Source organism: Gloeophyllum trabeum, assembly GCF_000344685.1.
Source record: "Gloeophyllum trabeum ATCC 11539 unplaced genomic scaffold GLOTRscaffold_00018, whole genome shotgun sequence".
In the NCBI taxonomy this organism is placed as follows: Eukaryota; Fungi; Basidiomycota; class Agaricomycetes; order Gloeophyllales; family Gloeophyllaceae; genus Gloeophyllum; species Gloeophyllum trabeum.
Genome location: NW_006920427.1, coordinates 122,691 through 137,952, shown reverse-complemented (window position 1 = coordinate 137,952; position 15,262 = coordinate 122,691). Strand labels below are relative to the sequence as shown.

At 52.9% G+C, this 15,262-nt stretch overlaps 5 protein-coding genes across 5 annotated transcripts; 3 read left to right on the top strand and 2 right to left on the bottom strand.

The window, feature by feature from the left end:
- Positions 1-194: 194 nt before the first annotated feature.
- On the bottom strand, positions 195-1,717 carry GLOTRDRAFT_141300 (SURF6-domain-containing protein). The gene is made up of 5 exons (XM_007872495.1): positions 1,567-1,717; positions 1,402-1,491; positions 895-1,347; positions 481-839; positions 195-425 (listed from the first exon to the last, which is right to left on the bottom strand). Exons 1-5 carry the CDS (start codon positions 1,684-1,686, stop codon positions 242-244), a joined length of 1,206 nt encoding a protein of 401 aa, XP_007870686.1. The 5' UTR covers positions 1,687-1,717; the 3' UTR covers positions 195-241.
- Positions 1,718-1,786: 69 nt separating this feature from the next.
- Positions 1,787-3,502, top strand: GLOTRDRAFT_66478 (Phosphotyrosyl phosphatase activator). The gene is made up of 8 exons (XM_007872494.1): positions 1,787-1,978; positions 2,028-2,156; positions 2,211-2,353; positions 2,407-2,478; positions 2,537-2,661; positions 2,718-2,818; positions 2,871-2,924; positions 2,981-3,502. Exons 1-8 carry the CDS (start codon positions 1,823-1,825, stop codon positions 3,311-3,313), a joined length of 1,113 nt encoding a protein of 370 aa, XP_007870685.1. The 5' UTR covers positions 1,787-1,822; the 3' UTR covers positions 3,314-3,502.
- A 91-nt stretch (positions 3,503-3,593) lies between these two features.
- GLOTRDRAFT_141298 (glycosyltransferase family 2 protein) lies at positions 3,594-10,206 on the top strand. The gene is made up of 10 exons (XM_007872493.1): positions 3,594-4,097; positions 4,151-6,086; positions 6,135-7,022; positions 7,075-8,100; positions 8,152-8,306; positions 8,357-8,441; positions 8,491-8,964; positions 9,022-9,291; positions 9,345-9,398; positions 9,456-10,206. Exons 1-10 carry the CDS (start codon positions 3,751-3,753, stop codon positions 9,954-9,956), a joined length of 5,736 nt encoding a protein of 1,911 aa, XP_007870684.1. The 5' UTR covers positions 3,594-3,750; the 3' UTR covers positions 9,957-10,206.
- Positions 10,207-10,311: 105 nt separating this feature from the next.
- On the bottom strand, positions 10,312-12,339 carry GLOTRDRAFT_66470 (serine palmitoyltransferase). The gene is made up of 6 exons (XM_007872492.1): positions 12,023-12,339; positions 11,705-11,975; positions 11,303-11,649; positions 11,137-11,244; positions 10,990-11,085; positions 10,312-10,934 (listed from the first exon to the last, which is right to left on the bottom strand). Exons 1-6 carry the CDS (start codon positions 12,284-12,286, stop codon positions 10,413-10,415), a joined length of 1,608 nt encoding a protein of 535 aa, XP_007870683.1. The 5' UTR covers positions 12,287-12,339; the 3' UTR covers positions 10,312-10,412.
- A 170-nt stretch (positions 12,340-12,509) lies between these two features.
- On the top strand, positions 12,510-14,980 carry GLOTRDRAFT_123396 (uncharacterized protein). Its single transcript, XM_007872491.1, has 2 exons — positions 12,510-12,570; positions 12,623-14,980. Exons 1-2 carry the CDS (start codon positions 12,529-12,531, stop codon positions 14,705-14,707), a joined length of 2,127 nt encoding a protein of 708 aa, XP_007870682.1. The 5' UTR covers positions 12,510-12,528; the 3' UTR covers positions 14,708-14,980.
- The last annotated feature ends 282 nt before the right edge of the window (positions 14,981-15,262 follow it).

Genomic DNA, 15,262 nt, shown 5'->3' with positions numbered 1-15,262 from the left:
AATGAGGCAGGTTGTGGCGTCCTGCTTGAAATGATACGCTGCACCTCCATGAGCGGGGTTGGGATCACGTGACTCGCGTATGTGCCATATTGCCACACTTCTTGGAATGGCTTAGGACCGGAAGTTGACTGAGAGTGATGCAAAAAGGGAGACTTGCGATGACTACGCGGCCCCAGAGGGCATTAAAAAGGAGAGAGGTAATAAGATAGTATATGGGCAAATGGTAGGTTAATTTCCACTATTACTTTTTGCGATTACCTGCGGCTTTCTTGGACTTCCCGAAGGATTTCCCCTCGAAGCCAGGCCTCGCTTTACTCTTCCCAGAACTCCCACCCTTCCGTCGTTCAGCCCGCATAGCGATGTTGTCTGCTCTCTTCTTCTGCCTAGCAGCCATCTGATCGCGAACCTCCTTCTTCCTCTCATCCCTTAAAAGGCGAAGTTAGCACCGCGTTCGGAGTTGATAGCATGATCTGAACATACCAAGCTTTCTTGCTCTTTGCTTTCTCCTTCTCTTTCCGTTTGGCCGCTTTCTTCAGTCGGGTCTCGTCATCCTTGACCTTAACACCCTCAATCCTAGCTTCAGCCTTCTCCCACTTGGATTTCTCTTCTATAGCCTTGCGCTTTTCTTCAGGTAGGGCAGCGAGTTTCTCCTTCCTCGTCTCTAGCTGTTGCAAGGCCTGTTTGGGGTCTGACGTCGTCTTCACATGTTGCAATTTCTTGTTGGAGATGCCTGGTGATCCCGCAATGGCAGAGAAGGCGACATTTGTGAGAGTATCCTTGGGATCCCGAGACGGCCCAGCTTTCGAAGTCGACGGTTGCTCGACAAGTAACGAAGTTGGCTAAGCAGAAATAATCAATAAATGTACAGCATGAATCAAACTTCGGACGACGCACTTTGCTCTGGTTGCCCTTGTCTCTACTCTTGTCCTTGCCCGGCTTCTCCTTCTTCTCCTTTTCTAGTCTGATCTTCTCCTTAGTTTCTTTTCGCCGTCTCTCGCGCATCATCGCTCTCTGCTTTCTCCGCTCCTCTATCAGCTCGTCTTTACTGGTCGCCTGATCACCCTCCCCCCGTTTTCCCTTGCGCAGCTGTTCCATGCGAGAGTGCAGCTTTTGACGTAGCGTTTCAATACCTCCAGCTTCCGGCATAGGTACGAAAGACATGTCCTCTCCTGTGGAAGTCTCCATCCCCAAAATGACATTATCGGCGTCCACATCCATGGCGTCTGCGTCGTCATTTCCGTCCGAATCTTCACCCGAGTCTGCCCTGCGTTTCCCTTTCGCGACAGCCTGTCTCTGAGCAGCCTCATTTTGAATATCAAGGATCGTCTTGTTATTCTTTGGATCGAGCTACAGCCCTATGTGAGCATGTAGCGGTGACAGCATGGTACCCCGGTATCTCACTTTTTCGCGTTTCGCCTTCTTCGACATCTCCTTTATAGCCTGCTTGGGAGCCTTCGTCTTCTTAGAGTGCTTCTGATACTTCGATGCGGCCTAAGACAGCATGAGCATTTTGACATAACGGTCCTGCCAGACCAGCTCCGGGTTGTTCAGATAATTGTGACAGACCTGTTCCTCCGTCTCATCCTCGACGATGTAATATTTCGCAGGAATCAGTTTCAGTAACGATTCAAACGTGTTGTTATGTTGCTCTAATGAGCTTCTCAAGAGATCAGGAGGTGTAGGCATTGCGGTCCAGTGCAGTGTGTAGTCGGTGATCAAGAGAAAGAGAGATGGCAGACGTAAAAGCAATTGCAACGTAAAAGGCAAATCTCGAAAGTCGCAATTTAGCGAAGTCCACTTCCGCGCGCCACTGTCATCTTCAATGTCCTACCAACGTCCTCGCAAAGTTGTTTTGTCCAAAGAGCAACTGGAAGCCTTCCAGGCGTCTCAGACGCACAAAGACATTGTTTCTTTTATCGAGAGCCTGAACACCGCTGTTATTGGAGTTAAATTGACCGATCCAGTCGCTGAATCTCCTGTGCGCCAGTACCCTTCCTGCGGCATGTCCAAGCTCATGCGCCATCCAGGGCGTCCTCGCCGTCTTGGATGTTCTTGATAAAGTAGAGGGTATTGCAAAGGACACGCCTCCTGTTGATAATAAGGCGTCGCGGTTCGGGAACCCTGCGTTCAGAACATTCTATGACAAAGTACAAGAGGTAAGCAACACGTCGTGTCGTGGCGGTTGGGAACGTCAGCTAATAGGCGCATAGAATGCAGAGGTTCTACATGCTCGCCTTCCAAATCTGCCCAAGGAAGCCATTCAAGAAATCTCCGTGTATTTCTGTGAATCCTGGGGCAACAGGACGCGTATCGACTATGGAAGCGGAATGGAACTGAACTTCTTGTGCTGGCTGTACGACATAGCCTATGTACGAGCTGCAACGAACTCATTATCTCAACACACAGGATATGCCTTGAGCGACTCGGAGTTCTTCAGGCGTCAGATCATACATCAGACGTGATTAAAATATTCTGGAGGTCAGTGTTACACCCCAGAGGCTGATAATTTGTAAGGTATCCTGAACGAACAATCTAGATATGTTCAAGTCATGCGGGTGCTTCAGTCGACCTATTGGCTGGAGCCTGCTGGATCTCATGGTGTATGGGGATTGGACGATTATCACTTCTTGCCTTTCCTTTGGGGAGCAGCGCAACTGAAAGGTGCCGTTTCCTACGTACTCTTCGTCAGCGTCAAAATATTTATGGTAGAGACACAGGTCATAAGTATATTCGCCCGAAGGCCATCCATGATCCTGAGATAGTTGAGGAGTATTCAAAACATTACATGTACTTTGCATGCATACAATTCATCAATTCAGTACGTGGCTACCCTGGATAATTTGTTTGCTCAATTGGCATCCGCTCGACAGGTCAAATCAGCGTCGCTGAGATGGCACTCCCCGATGCTCGATGATATTTCAGCGGTATGTCCCGCCAGTAATCAGTCCTCGTTGGTATGAGCCATTGAGATATGTCTCAGGTTAAAACATGGGATAAAGTCAACTCCGGTATGATCAAGATGTACCAGGCGGAAGTGCTGGGCAAGCTACCGGTTATCCAACATTTCCTCTTCGGCTCAATCTTGCCCTACGATGGTCCTCTCCCTCCTCAATCTCAGAACCCCGATGACGAGCATTGGGGTCACGACCATGCCCGTGGAGAAGATACCGGCGGCGCCGGCCAAAGAGAGGTCGGATGGGGAGATTGCTGTGGTATTCCTGTGCCGTCTGTCTTCGGTGCTGCCGCCGCCGACGAGAAACGAGACGCTTTTAGACTCTCCGGACCCGGAATTCGTCCTGTGCCCTTTGATTAGCAAGTGCTGGTTTGCACCCACGGGCAGCTAATCCTGTCAGTCTCATGACGGTGTATGTTCGGTACTGTCGTCCCCGGCAGGTTTTATTCCTGTACACGACTGCGCATGCTTCGAGCTGTATATTTACTTCTCTGTACTATATAAGAGACAATGTACTCCCTGTCTGAAAGAACGAACCCCTCGAGCAGGAGCTGGCAGCGGTGCAGTGAATACCCCATGCAGCGAATGATGGACTTGTTCTCGATGCACACTGCCATAAGGCGCGTGGTAGGCCCCCCGTGCGAACATACGACGACGTCTCTGCTCGCAACCACCGCGACCGCTGCTGAGGCAGCCCGGCCTTTCCTTCCACCTTCTCGTCTTTCTCTTTCTTACCTGGCTCGCGGCACCACATTTATTCAAGTCGGACTTGCTGGAACGCCGGTCGTGTTGCCATCATGGCCTCGAAACGGCAGTCGAGCGGAACGAGCTTCCACCAACGGCTCGAATCGGTGACGGACTTGACGCAACTTGCACCCATCTCCGACGATGCTATCGTATCATGCCTTCGTGAAAGGTTTATGTCTGACAATATTTATACGGCGATTGGAACGTCTGCCATCGTTGCCCTCAACCCCCACAAATATGTGCCGAGCAATGCAGACTCTGTCATGCACAAGTATGCTGCAGAGTATCGGGATACGTCGCAGGAAAAGATACCGCTACCACCCCACGTCTTCCAGCTCGCTAACAATGCGTACTACCACATGCGTCGCACCGGCCAGGATCAGAGTATTCTCCTGAGGTATGTTCTCGTTTCATTCACGCTACCTGAGACGTTAACAACTCGCAATGAAGCGGTGAAACTGGCAGCGGCAAGTCAGAAAACCGCCGACTGTCGATCAAGACGTTGCTCGAGTTGAGCGTGAGCAGCCCGGGGAAGAAAGGGTCCAAGCTGGCGCACCAAGTCCCTGCTGCTGAATTCATTCTCGAGACGTTTGGCAATTCTCGCACCCTGTTCAATGCGAACGCATCTCGTTATGGCAAGTACACTGAACTCCAGTTTACCGAGCGTGGCCGACTCTGCGGTGTGAAGACCCTTGACTATTATCTCGAGCGCAACCGAGTTGCTCAGGTCCCCTCTGGAGAGCGCAATTTCCATATATTCTATTACCTAGTTGCGGGAGCCTCTCCCGAGGAGCGCCAACACATGCACTTAGACGAGAGGGCAAACTATCGCTACCTGGGGCAGCGTACTGCTGCTTCTAGCCGGGGCCCGATCGGTGGGGGAGACGACGGTGCACGCTTCGAGCAACTCAAGATGGCGATGAAGAACGTGGGTCTCTCAAAGAGACATGTTGCGCAGACATGTCAGCTCGTTGCTGCTATCCTTCACCTCGGTAACCTTGAGTTCACCATCGACCGTCACCGAAATGAGGATGCTGCCGTGGTCAGGAACACGGATACTTTGGGAATTGTAGCGGATTTCCTTGGCGTTCAGCCAGCAGCTCTGGAAGCAGCGCTGTCGTACAAGACCAAGCTAGTCAGGAAGGAGTTGTGCACTGTTTTCCTTGACCCAGACGGTGCTTCCGACAACAGGGACGACTTGGCGAAGACATTGTACTCCTTGCTCTTTGCATGGCTGAACGAGCACATCAACCAGAAGTTATGCAAAGAGGATTTCGCCACTTTCATTGCTCTGTTCGACCTACCCGGTCCGCAGAATATGACGAGCAGGCCTAACTCTCTGGATCAGTTCTGTGTCAACTTCGCTAACGAGCGCCTGCACAACTTCATCCACAAGCGCATCTTCGAGAGAGATACAGCCCAGTATGCCTCAGAGGGGCTGAGCAACTACGTACCGCAGGTGCCTTATTTCGACAACTCAGAGTGCCTGCGCTTGTTGCAGAACAAGCCAGGAGGTCTTATCCATATCATGGATGACCAGGCGTTGAGGATGCCCAAGAAGACTGACCATAGTATGGTCGAAGCCTTCGGCAAGCGATGGGGTAACCACTCGTCTTTCAAGATGGGATCAATTGACCGCTCGGGATACCCTACCTTTACTGTGCATCACTATAACGGACCCGTCACTTACTCCTCGGAAGGGTTCCTCGAGAGGAATTTAGATGCTGTGAACCCCGATTTCGTTTCTCTTTTGCGTGGCGCTCACCAGAATGCCGGCGAAGTCGGAGGCAGTGACGGCTCAGGATCCGCTAACCCCTTTGTAAAGGGTCTCTTCTCAGCCAAAGCCATCGCGACCCAGGCCCATCCCCGCAATGAAGACACCATTGTCGCGGCTCAGCAGCCCCAGAAGCCCATGCGGGCTCCTTCTACTCGTCGAAAGAACACGATCAAGCGCAAGCCTACCATGCTTACCGAGATCGAGGAGAATGATAAGGACGAGGATGAAGGCCAGACCGCAGCCAAGTCTGGTGGCGGGGCTCCCTGCGTTGCGGGTGAATTCTGCAGCGCTCTTGATACCTTGTTCGAGACTCTGGAGGAATCACAGTCGTGGTATGTCTTCTGCATTACCCCCAACGACTCGCAGCTCCCCAATCAGCTTGAGGGTCGGTCTGTGAAGGGGCAGGTCAGGGCTATGGGTTTACCAGAGATCGCACGGCGGTTCATCAACGTTTTCGAGGTGAACATGACGCCAGACGAGTTTGTGGAGAGGTATAAGGAATCATTGGCCTCGCTCAATGTGCATGAGGGAGGACCATGGGAACAGATTGGGCAAGCCAGGACGGCATTGGGTCAGCAAGACCAAGACATCGTTATTGGCCAGCATAAGGTGTGTAAAGTGTCAGCTTGCGTTTTTCTCCTCTGACAGGAAATGGAGGTGTTCCTATCTCAAGCCGCTTTCCATAAGCTCGAAGACCACCTGCGGTCAAAAGACGTTGAGGAGCAGAAACGCAACCGGCTCCGTGACGCAGAGGCAGAAGCAGGCCTCACTCATACAAGTGATCCTTATGCTCCTTACTCTACCCCTGGTGCCCCCGAGAACTCTCCGTACGACGGCGGCTACGGTGATCCCTTTGGGCAGTCTAGCCAGGCGTTGCCGCTCGTCTCTCACGCATCTCCGTTCCAGCGCGCGGATATGTACGATGACGAGTACGACGAGAGCAAGTCTGTCCGCAGTGACGACTTCGATGGCCGTAGCAGGCTGACAAGCAACCGCGACGACTCCGTGTCGAATTTCGGAACAGAATCCTACGCCCCATCTCGCAACATGTTCCAGAATGCCGACAGGAAGGCTTTGATGGACAAGGAGGCTCTTCCCGCTGATGTTCAAGAAGGCGAAACTACCGAAGTCCTGAAGGAAAGTTCTGCTCGCCGCAGATGGGTTGCATTATGTTGGATGTTGACTTGGTGGGTTCCGACACCATGCATCCGGTGGGTAGGGCGGATGAAACGCCCAGACGTACAGCAAGCCTGGCGCGAGAAGCTTGCCCTCAATATGATCATCTGGTTTGTCTGTGCATGCGCGATCTTTGTCATCGCTGTCCTCGGCAACGTTATCTGCCCAACGGAGCATGTTTTCAGTACTAGCGAGCTGGCGTCGCACAACTCCAAAGATAGCCCGAATAACGTGTACACGTCTATCCGTGGCGAAGTCTTTGACCTCACCACTATAGCGGCTACCCACCAGAGAATGGTATCTGTTGTCCCGGCGAAGAGCATTCTGAAATACGGAGGCACTTCGTCCGACAACATCTTTCCTGTCCAGGTATGAATCCCTTCCTGAATGGACGTAGAATTGTACTAAGTCTTCGGTGCAGGTCAGCGCATTATGCAACGGAGTGTCAGGGTCCGTGAGTCCCTACGTAGTTCTTGACTCGACCAATAACACCGATCCGAATGCGCAATACCACGATTTCCGAGCCTTCACCAATGACTCTCGCCCTGACTGGTACTTCGAAGTCATGACCCAGATGCGATGGAAGAACCGCGTCGGCTTCATGGGGTACACCCCCAAGGAAATCCGGAACATGGCTTCCAACAAGAAGGCTGTGGGCATTTACAACGGTCTGGTGTACGACTTGACGACGTATATCAAGAGCCCACCCTTCACGAAAGCTCCAGATGGAATGCAAGCTCCTAGTGTCGATACAAACTTCATGCATTCTTCTGTGATCGATATCTTCACATACGACGCTGGAGGGGATGTCACCAAGGCTATCGATGGGCTCAATATTGGCTCGGACGTACTGGAGCGGCAGAAAGTCTGTCTCAGGAATCTTTTCCTGATCGGCAAGGTCGACAATCGCCAGTCGCCGCAGTGCTTATTTGCCACATACATTCTGCTTATCCTGTCTATCATCATGGTCAGCGTCATCGGCTTCAAGTTTATTGCGTCCATCAATCTCAGTGCTGAACGAGCACCTGAGGACCACGACAAATTCGTGATTTGCCAGGTTCCTTGTTACACTGAAGGAGAGCAGTCGTTACGGAGGACAATCGACTCCCTCGCGCAGATGAAGTACGACGACAAGCGCAAGCTTCTAGTAGTCATCTGCGATGGGATGATCGTTGGTTCTGGCAATGATCGCCCTACGCCTCGCATCGTTCTTGATATCCTCGGCGCTGACCCTAATCAGGATCCCGAGCCCCTGAGCTTCCTCTCCCTCGGCGAAGGCGCCAAACAGCATAATATGGGCAAGGTGTACTCAGGGTTGTACGAAGTCGCTGGCCATGTAGTCCCGTATCTCGTGATTGTCAAGGTTGGCAAGCCCACTGAGCGATCTCGACCCGGTAATCGTGGCAAGCGTGATTCTCAGATGCTCCTGATGCATTTCCTGAACAAGGTGAGTCAGCTACAGGCTGCTGTATGTTGCTCTGACACATTTGGTGTCCAGGTGCATTTCAATGCTCCCATGAATCCTTTGGAGTTGGAGATCTACCACCAGATCAAGAACGTGATTGGTGTTAACCCTACCTTCTACGAGTACCTGTTCATGGTTGATGCTGATACAACGGTGGACCCATTCTCCGTTAATCGCTTGATATCGGCGTAAGTGGACCCGTTGGCTTCCGGTGGAGCACATCTAACTTTAAAACTAGCATGATTCGAGACAAAAAACTCCTTGGTGTCTGTGGAGAGACGTCGCTTGCCAACGCGAAGCAGTCGATCATCACAATGATGCAGGTATGACCTTCTTGCTCTTCTCTGTGCAATGAGAATAAACCTCTGCCAGGTGTACGAGTACTTTATATCCCATCACATGGCCAAGGCGTTCGAAAGTCTCTTCGGGTCTGTTACCTGTCTTCCCGGTTGTTTCACGCTCTATCGGCTGCGCACGCCAGACACCCACAAACCCTTGTTCATCTCGAACCAGATCATCCAAGACTACTCTGAGAACCGTGTCGATACGCTTCATATGAAGAACCTGCTTCACCTTGGAGAAGATCGATACCTGACTACCCTGCTCTTGAAGCACTTCCCTAATTTCAAGACCCAGTTCGTTCGGGACGCTCATGCGTACACGGTAGCGCCTGATGACTGGAAAGTTCTTCTTTCTCAGCGTCGTCGGTGGATCAACTCGACCGTGCACAATCTGGGAGAGCTCATATTCTTGGATCAATTGTGTGGCTTCTGCTGTTTCTCCATGCGCTTCATCGTTCTGCTAGACTTGCTGTCTACCCTAATCCAGCCCGTGACCGTGGCATACGTATGTTCCAGATATCTGCTCGGCCCGATATGAGTTGACGTTTATCCCCACTCACAGATTGTGTACTTGATATACCTCGTGGCAGGAGAAGGGAAGAATATCCCAACACTCTCGCTTATCATGATTGCCGCCATCTATGGTGTACAGGCTTTGGTCTTTGTGCTTCGGCGGAAGTGGGACATGATCGGTTGGATGGTTTTCTACATCCTCGCCATTCCCGTATTCTCCTTCCTGCTCCCGCTATACTCCTTCTGGCGCATGGATGATTTCTCATGGGGTCAAACACGTGTCGTATTGGGCGAGAAGGGCAAGAAGATCATCGTGCACGTAAGCATTATCCGTCATTTTATCTCTTCTGTTGCTCATTACGCCACGGACAGGACGAGGGCAAATTTGATCCTCGCGTGATCCCATTGAAATCTTGGAATGAATATGTGCGTTGAACCCGTCTTTATGGAAGCCGATTTACCATAATTGATCTTGGACTATAGGAGAACGAGCTATGGGATAAGGAGTCAAATCATAGCATCGGTTCGTGGGTACCGCCAAACAAGTTCAACAACGCAGGATATGCGGAATCTCGGACGGCGTCTCTGTATGGCCATGAGACATACTATGAGCCACGGAGTTATTCACCGGCACCCTCCCAAAATATGTATCAACCCCCGCCTGGTTACAACTCTGGTCGCAACACTCCCCTTGGTGCCTTTGGGGCTCCTCAGCTCCGACCGATGAGCGAAGCAGGCAGCATGCTTTACGAACCCGCGCCGTCACGGCCACCGACGAATTACTTGGGATTCGACTTGCCCACCTCTGGCCCCTCGGATGCTGAGATAGAAAGGGCTGTTCAAGAAATTCTCAGAAACGCTGATTTGACTACTATCACTAAGCGGGAGATACGCACAAAGTTGGAGGACCAGTTCGGGGTTGATTTGACCTCTCGGAAGGCCTCCATCAATGCCGCTATCGACCGGGCTTTGGCTCAGTCATGATCTCGTAGGTTGATGATATCACTGGACAATGGGACATATCCGTGGTAGTAGTTTTGCGGGTGCATCTTCTTTTATTCATTAGCATGTCATGTCTTTCGTTTGCATCACAGAAGCCCGGACTTTGCATAACCAATTACGCACTATAATATGGTACTATTAATGAAGGACCCCTCACACGAAGCGATGTACTATTCCTGGAGGACAGTTGATGGTGATGGGTGCAAATCCAGTACGCATCGCTCGATATCAAGTGTGGAATTGGAGATGGTGTCCGACCGTCTCGACAATGACCCCTGTGAGACCGCAGAGTGGCCCCGGAGCGGGTGACGGAGACTCGCACTTCATTTATTCCTCGCGTCAGCAGACAAGAATTGGATCGTGTTATTCGTGAATAAAGTAGGTATACTTCTCAATAAGCCAATGAGGATAAAATGTCGCAGACAGCGCTTGTCTAATCTATCGCCTCTTCCCAAGCACCTTGACCAGTGCGGCTTTGACCACGTTCGCCGCCTTCTCACATTCCTTCTTGGAGAATGCGGCGCTGACAGCAAGCCGGATGCTGGGTCGTGCTTCGACCATCTCCTGACCACGCAGCCTCCTTGCACGAGTGATGAGGACGCCCTGCGCCAGTGCCTCGTCCACCACGTCCTGCAGCAACCGCTCCTCAGTTTCGATGTCGAACGTCGGCGGATCGCGGGGATGGATCGATGTTGGATTCGAGGGTTTCCCTGATCCGGTTGGAATCTGGAGCGTCGGCGTTGGCGTGCGTATGTAGATGTGGATCATAGCGCTGGCCGGGTGCGACGGGATGGTGATGCAATCGAGCTTATCCAGGATACCCCGGACGGTGCGGATGTTTTCTTGCAGGGTGCTCAGGATCGAGGGCGTGTTGCGGAGAATGTTGACACCCTCTGAAGCGCTTACGGAGAGAAGCGGCGGCATCGAGGCAGAGAACACAAATGCAGAGCTGTTGATACGCTGGTTACGCACGGCTGTTGAGTGGATTATCACTAAAATGGAATAAAATACATACCTGATGGTACACGACATATTTCGAGCCAGCGCAGAAACCTCCGCAGGAAGCAAGACCATTTGCCACGGAGCCAACCAACATGTCGACCTGAGATGCCTGAACTTCCTGTGAGATGGGTTTGACCGACCTCTACATGTATTTTCTTACCGGAACATTGAAGAGTTCTGTCAGACCGCGACCAGTCCTACCGACGGAGCCGAAGGAGATGCTTTCGTCCAGAATCAAGCGATACTTGTACTTGTACTTTAATTCGATCTACGAAGACATCCTTCATGAATATCACACGTAAAGATTGCTATCACGTTGGACTCACCAGCTTCGGCAAATCGGTCATGACTCCGTCCTTTTCAAAGATGCCTTCAGTGACGATGAACATTTTGGTCAGGGGCGCCTTCTTCTTCTTCCGCTCCTTTGCGATACCCTGAAGCACGTCTTCCAGACTCTTGAGGTCGTTATGGTCGAACCAGCGTACGGTAGAACGGGAGATCTGGATACCCTTCTGAATGGCGAAGTTCACGCCGCGGTCAGCGACGATGATGTCTCCACGTTTAGCAAAGGCTGGTATGACAGACGAGATGGTGGAGTATCCCTGGGCATACAGGATAGCGTCCTCCGTGCCCAAGAAGTCGGCGATGTCGTGCTCCAGTTGCACGTGAACGTCTAGGGAAACGGGTCAGGTTGAATAGCGTAGATAGTTACCTACGCTGCGACTCACCGACAGTGCCATAAAAGCCAGGCGGACCACAGCTACCCAGACCATACTTTCGCAGTGTCTCAATAGCCTTCTCCTTGATGCCCTCGTTCCCAGCTAACCCAGTGAAGTTCGTTCCCGTGAAGTTAAGCACGGTCTTGCCCGTGTTAAGCTTCGGTCGTGGCCCTTGGGCACCCACAATAACCGGTACTGACTCAAGCTCCTTCTGTTCCTCGGGCGACAAAGGCTCGGCGAGAGGCTCAGGAGTCCATTCGTTGACAAGTTCGTCAATTTCCTGCGAGGAGTCAGACCGACGCGTCCGCAGTCAAGAGGGGCACTCACCTTTTCCGTAAACTTTATAAAGTGTCTATCATCCTTGTCTGCTCGTGTTCGTGACTGCAATAACGTCCAAATAGCGAAAGCTGCCAGGAACAGCTCCAGCAGAGTGCGTCCGGGGTCGTTCTGATGCGATGACTTGACATAACGGGCGATGACGGCTGAACCTGGTATCCTATTAAATGTCTGTTCTAAAGTAGCGTAGGATGTTGACAAGAAGGAAAACAGAGGCTCTAAGTTGGCCGACGTGCTCGCCATCGCTGAGGACATCGGCGCCGGGGAGGGTTTGAGGTGGTGGTAAATCGAGAGCCGCAGCCTGCGCCTAAAGGCCCCGCGCCACTGCCTTGTGTTCGACTTGAACATTCAACTCGAGCTCGCTGCCCGGCTCGTCGACACGGTCAGGACTGCCTGTGATGGCGTCTCCATCGCACCGATCGACGATGTCGGCTGCGAGTGCCTCGTCAAGCAGTCTGGTCCCGCCGCCGCTCACTACGACGAAACCGGAGAGGAGAATGACTTCCCCGAATTTACCACCGCCGAGCCCTCTCAATCTCGTGCGTTTCGTGTTAAATACAATGTATTCTGTTACTTAATGTGCTTCCATAGCCTGAACCAGAACGGGGGGCACTCGCTTCACCGAGACTCGGACGACCCCCGTCTCCTCTCCGGAATGGTTTCACCGCGGACGAAAGTTTCTCGGACGATGAAGAAGAAGACAATGATAGGACCTGGGGCCGCTCGTCGCGTCGCTCGCACTCGCCAACACCGTCCATCACCAAGTTCGCCGCGAATTTCGCGCAGCGGGTCAATTCCTTCGTTAACAACATGAATCCCCGGTCACCTAACATGCTTCCCAGCGAAGCTGAACTTGAAGCTGAAGCAGAACGGGAACGCGAGAGGAGCCGCCGCGAGGCTGAACGGATTCTCATTCAGGAAGCGGAGGAGAGGAGGCTCGTCGAAGACCGCGTCCTGGCTATGCTGCAGAATCAGCGTGCTTCACCCGTGCCCTCTCCCAGCCGTTCCCAGTCTTTGCCTACTCCGCCTTCTCCGTCGACATCCAGTAAGGAAGGTGGGTCTAATTGGTGGGCAGCTGCTAAGAACAAGTTGACTCCCACCAAAGAGTCGCTTACGCCGGCCCAGCAACTCGTGAAGGAAACTAAAGCACGCGAGAAGGAGGAGAAGGCTAAGGAGAAGGAACGCCGCAAGAGTCAAGACTGGCCTTCTAACAGCCAGACTAAGTATGCTGATCCTTCGTTTCGGAATCTGGTCCATCCGACTACTCCTCTCCAGCCGCCTAGACCATTATCAGCTGCCCCTAGTACACCGCCCAGTTTGGCCGCATCACCTATGCGCACATCTGAAGGAAGGGATTCACCGCATAAAGAGGCGCCTCCTTTGTATGCGCAGTTCGACTCGCAGGGAGCACTTGATGTTCAAGGAACATTACTCGTCATTGCCAAACGTTTTGAGAAACTAGAAAGGTGGACAGTTGGCCATGTCCGTGCCCTCGAAGAACGGATGGGTGATGTCGAGAAGTGGCTTGTAGACAAGGAGAAGGAGAGGGAAGAAAAGGAGGCTTCGTCGACATCTGCGCCTGCTGACCATCCCGAGCCGCGCGCTGAACCTGATTCTGCTGAGCTCTCGGAACTACGGGAAGAACTTGCGGAAGTGCAAGGCCGCATCGGCGAGCTCGGACGCGAAATCGCCAAGCTTGCTACCGCTCCCGCCAATCTTTCTTCAGTCGCCTCTCGCAACTCCACATCTTCCATGGCACGGGCGCCTTCAGCCAGCTCCTCATACGCAGTCCGTCATCTACAAACTCCGTCAAGAGGCCGAGAGTCCACCAGTCCTCCCGTCAGCGGGCAGTCGGCCTCCCGGACGCGGCTGCCTTACCCAACGGGTGATTACGCCAGCCCGCCGGATTCCGGGCTCCTCAGCCAGGGTATATTTTCTCCGGCAAGCTCTCCGCCGGCGTCGCTGAGCTCGAACACGCGAGCACAGACGGTCACGATATCCGGCCTGCCTATGTCGGCTGAGATTCAGAACACTTCTACGACAGGTTTGCCTAGGTCTACGTCTCCGATGGACCTTACTAACAGTCCCGGCGCGGATCCTCTACCGGCCCCACGCATGCCGGCTGCGAGGTCCTCCAGTGTGAGCCCTACCCCAAGGAAGAGGTACACGGTTGCATTGGGCGAGCCGGTCGTCTCCCGTTCGGACGCTGAGAGACCGTCGACGCCCGCTCAGCAAACGGGCACTGCGTATTTCTCATCGGCTGTTGTGGACACGCCCACGAGCACGGACGAGGAGGAGGAAGAAGAAGAAGACGATGACGGGTTCCACGACGAGACCATCGGCAAGTCCGCACGGTTCTCGCTCAACTCGAAGCTCAAGGGCGGGTCGCCGTCGCCCAGCAATCCGCGGTTACGCGCGCAGTCCACGTACGGGCTGTCGTCCATCGCAGCTGCCTCGCCAAACACCCCGCTGCACTCACGCATGCGCTCGCGCTCGACGGACATGCGGTTCGGGCTGGGGATCAGCATGGACGGGTCGGCGAAGTTCGTCGACCCTCTGGTGATTAGGAAGCAGGAGAAGGAGGCGACGTCGAAGGTTGTCCCGCCCAAGGTGACCGCGGGGAAGAAGGTCCCTGTGCGCGAGCTTGCGGCGTTTTTCGACGGGGAGAAGCGGTGATGACGGAGGTTATTGGTGAAGCCTCGCTCACGTTTGATTATAGCTATGACACTCTTCGTTCTTGCAGTACCCCATGGCCAAGTTTTGGTCTTACCTCGTATACCACATAGTAGCTACCCTTTGATCATGATGCTTCTTTTACTAATCAGTATTGAATGCTTTTGTTGCACGCCCATCTCATGTTTTGATGCCCGTCTGTATCAGATATACCGTTCTGAGCTTGCCTACCATCATTTGCGCATTTTTTGGAGACTGTCCCGTCTGCTGTATACCAGTCACCCAGATATGTGATCATTCGCGGCGAGTGCTAGTACTTTGTACAAGTTTGCAGTGACTCTTCCCGCCCCGACGTGGCACCAAGTTTCTGCCATCGCGCTCTGTCACGACTTCATGTCGGCGTGACCGGACGCGTATGCGTGAGCTGGTTGACGCGAGTCTTTCCGGCTCTACTATTAACCGGCGCAGTTCATGGGAGAGTCAAGGCAATATTTATGGCGTGTGAGGAAGGTTGACCAGCGTCAGGTCCGGCAGGGTGGCATTGGGGTGGCATGCTGT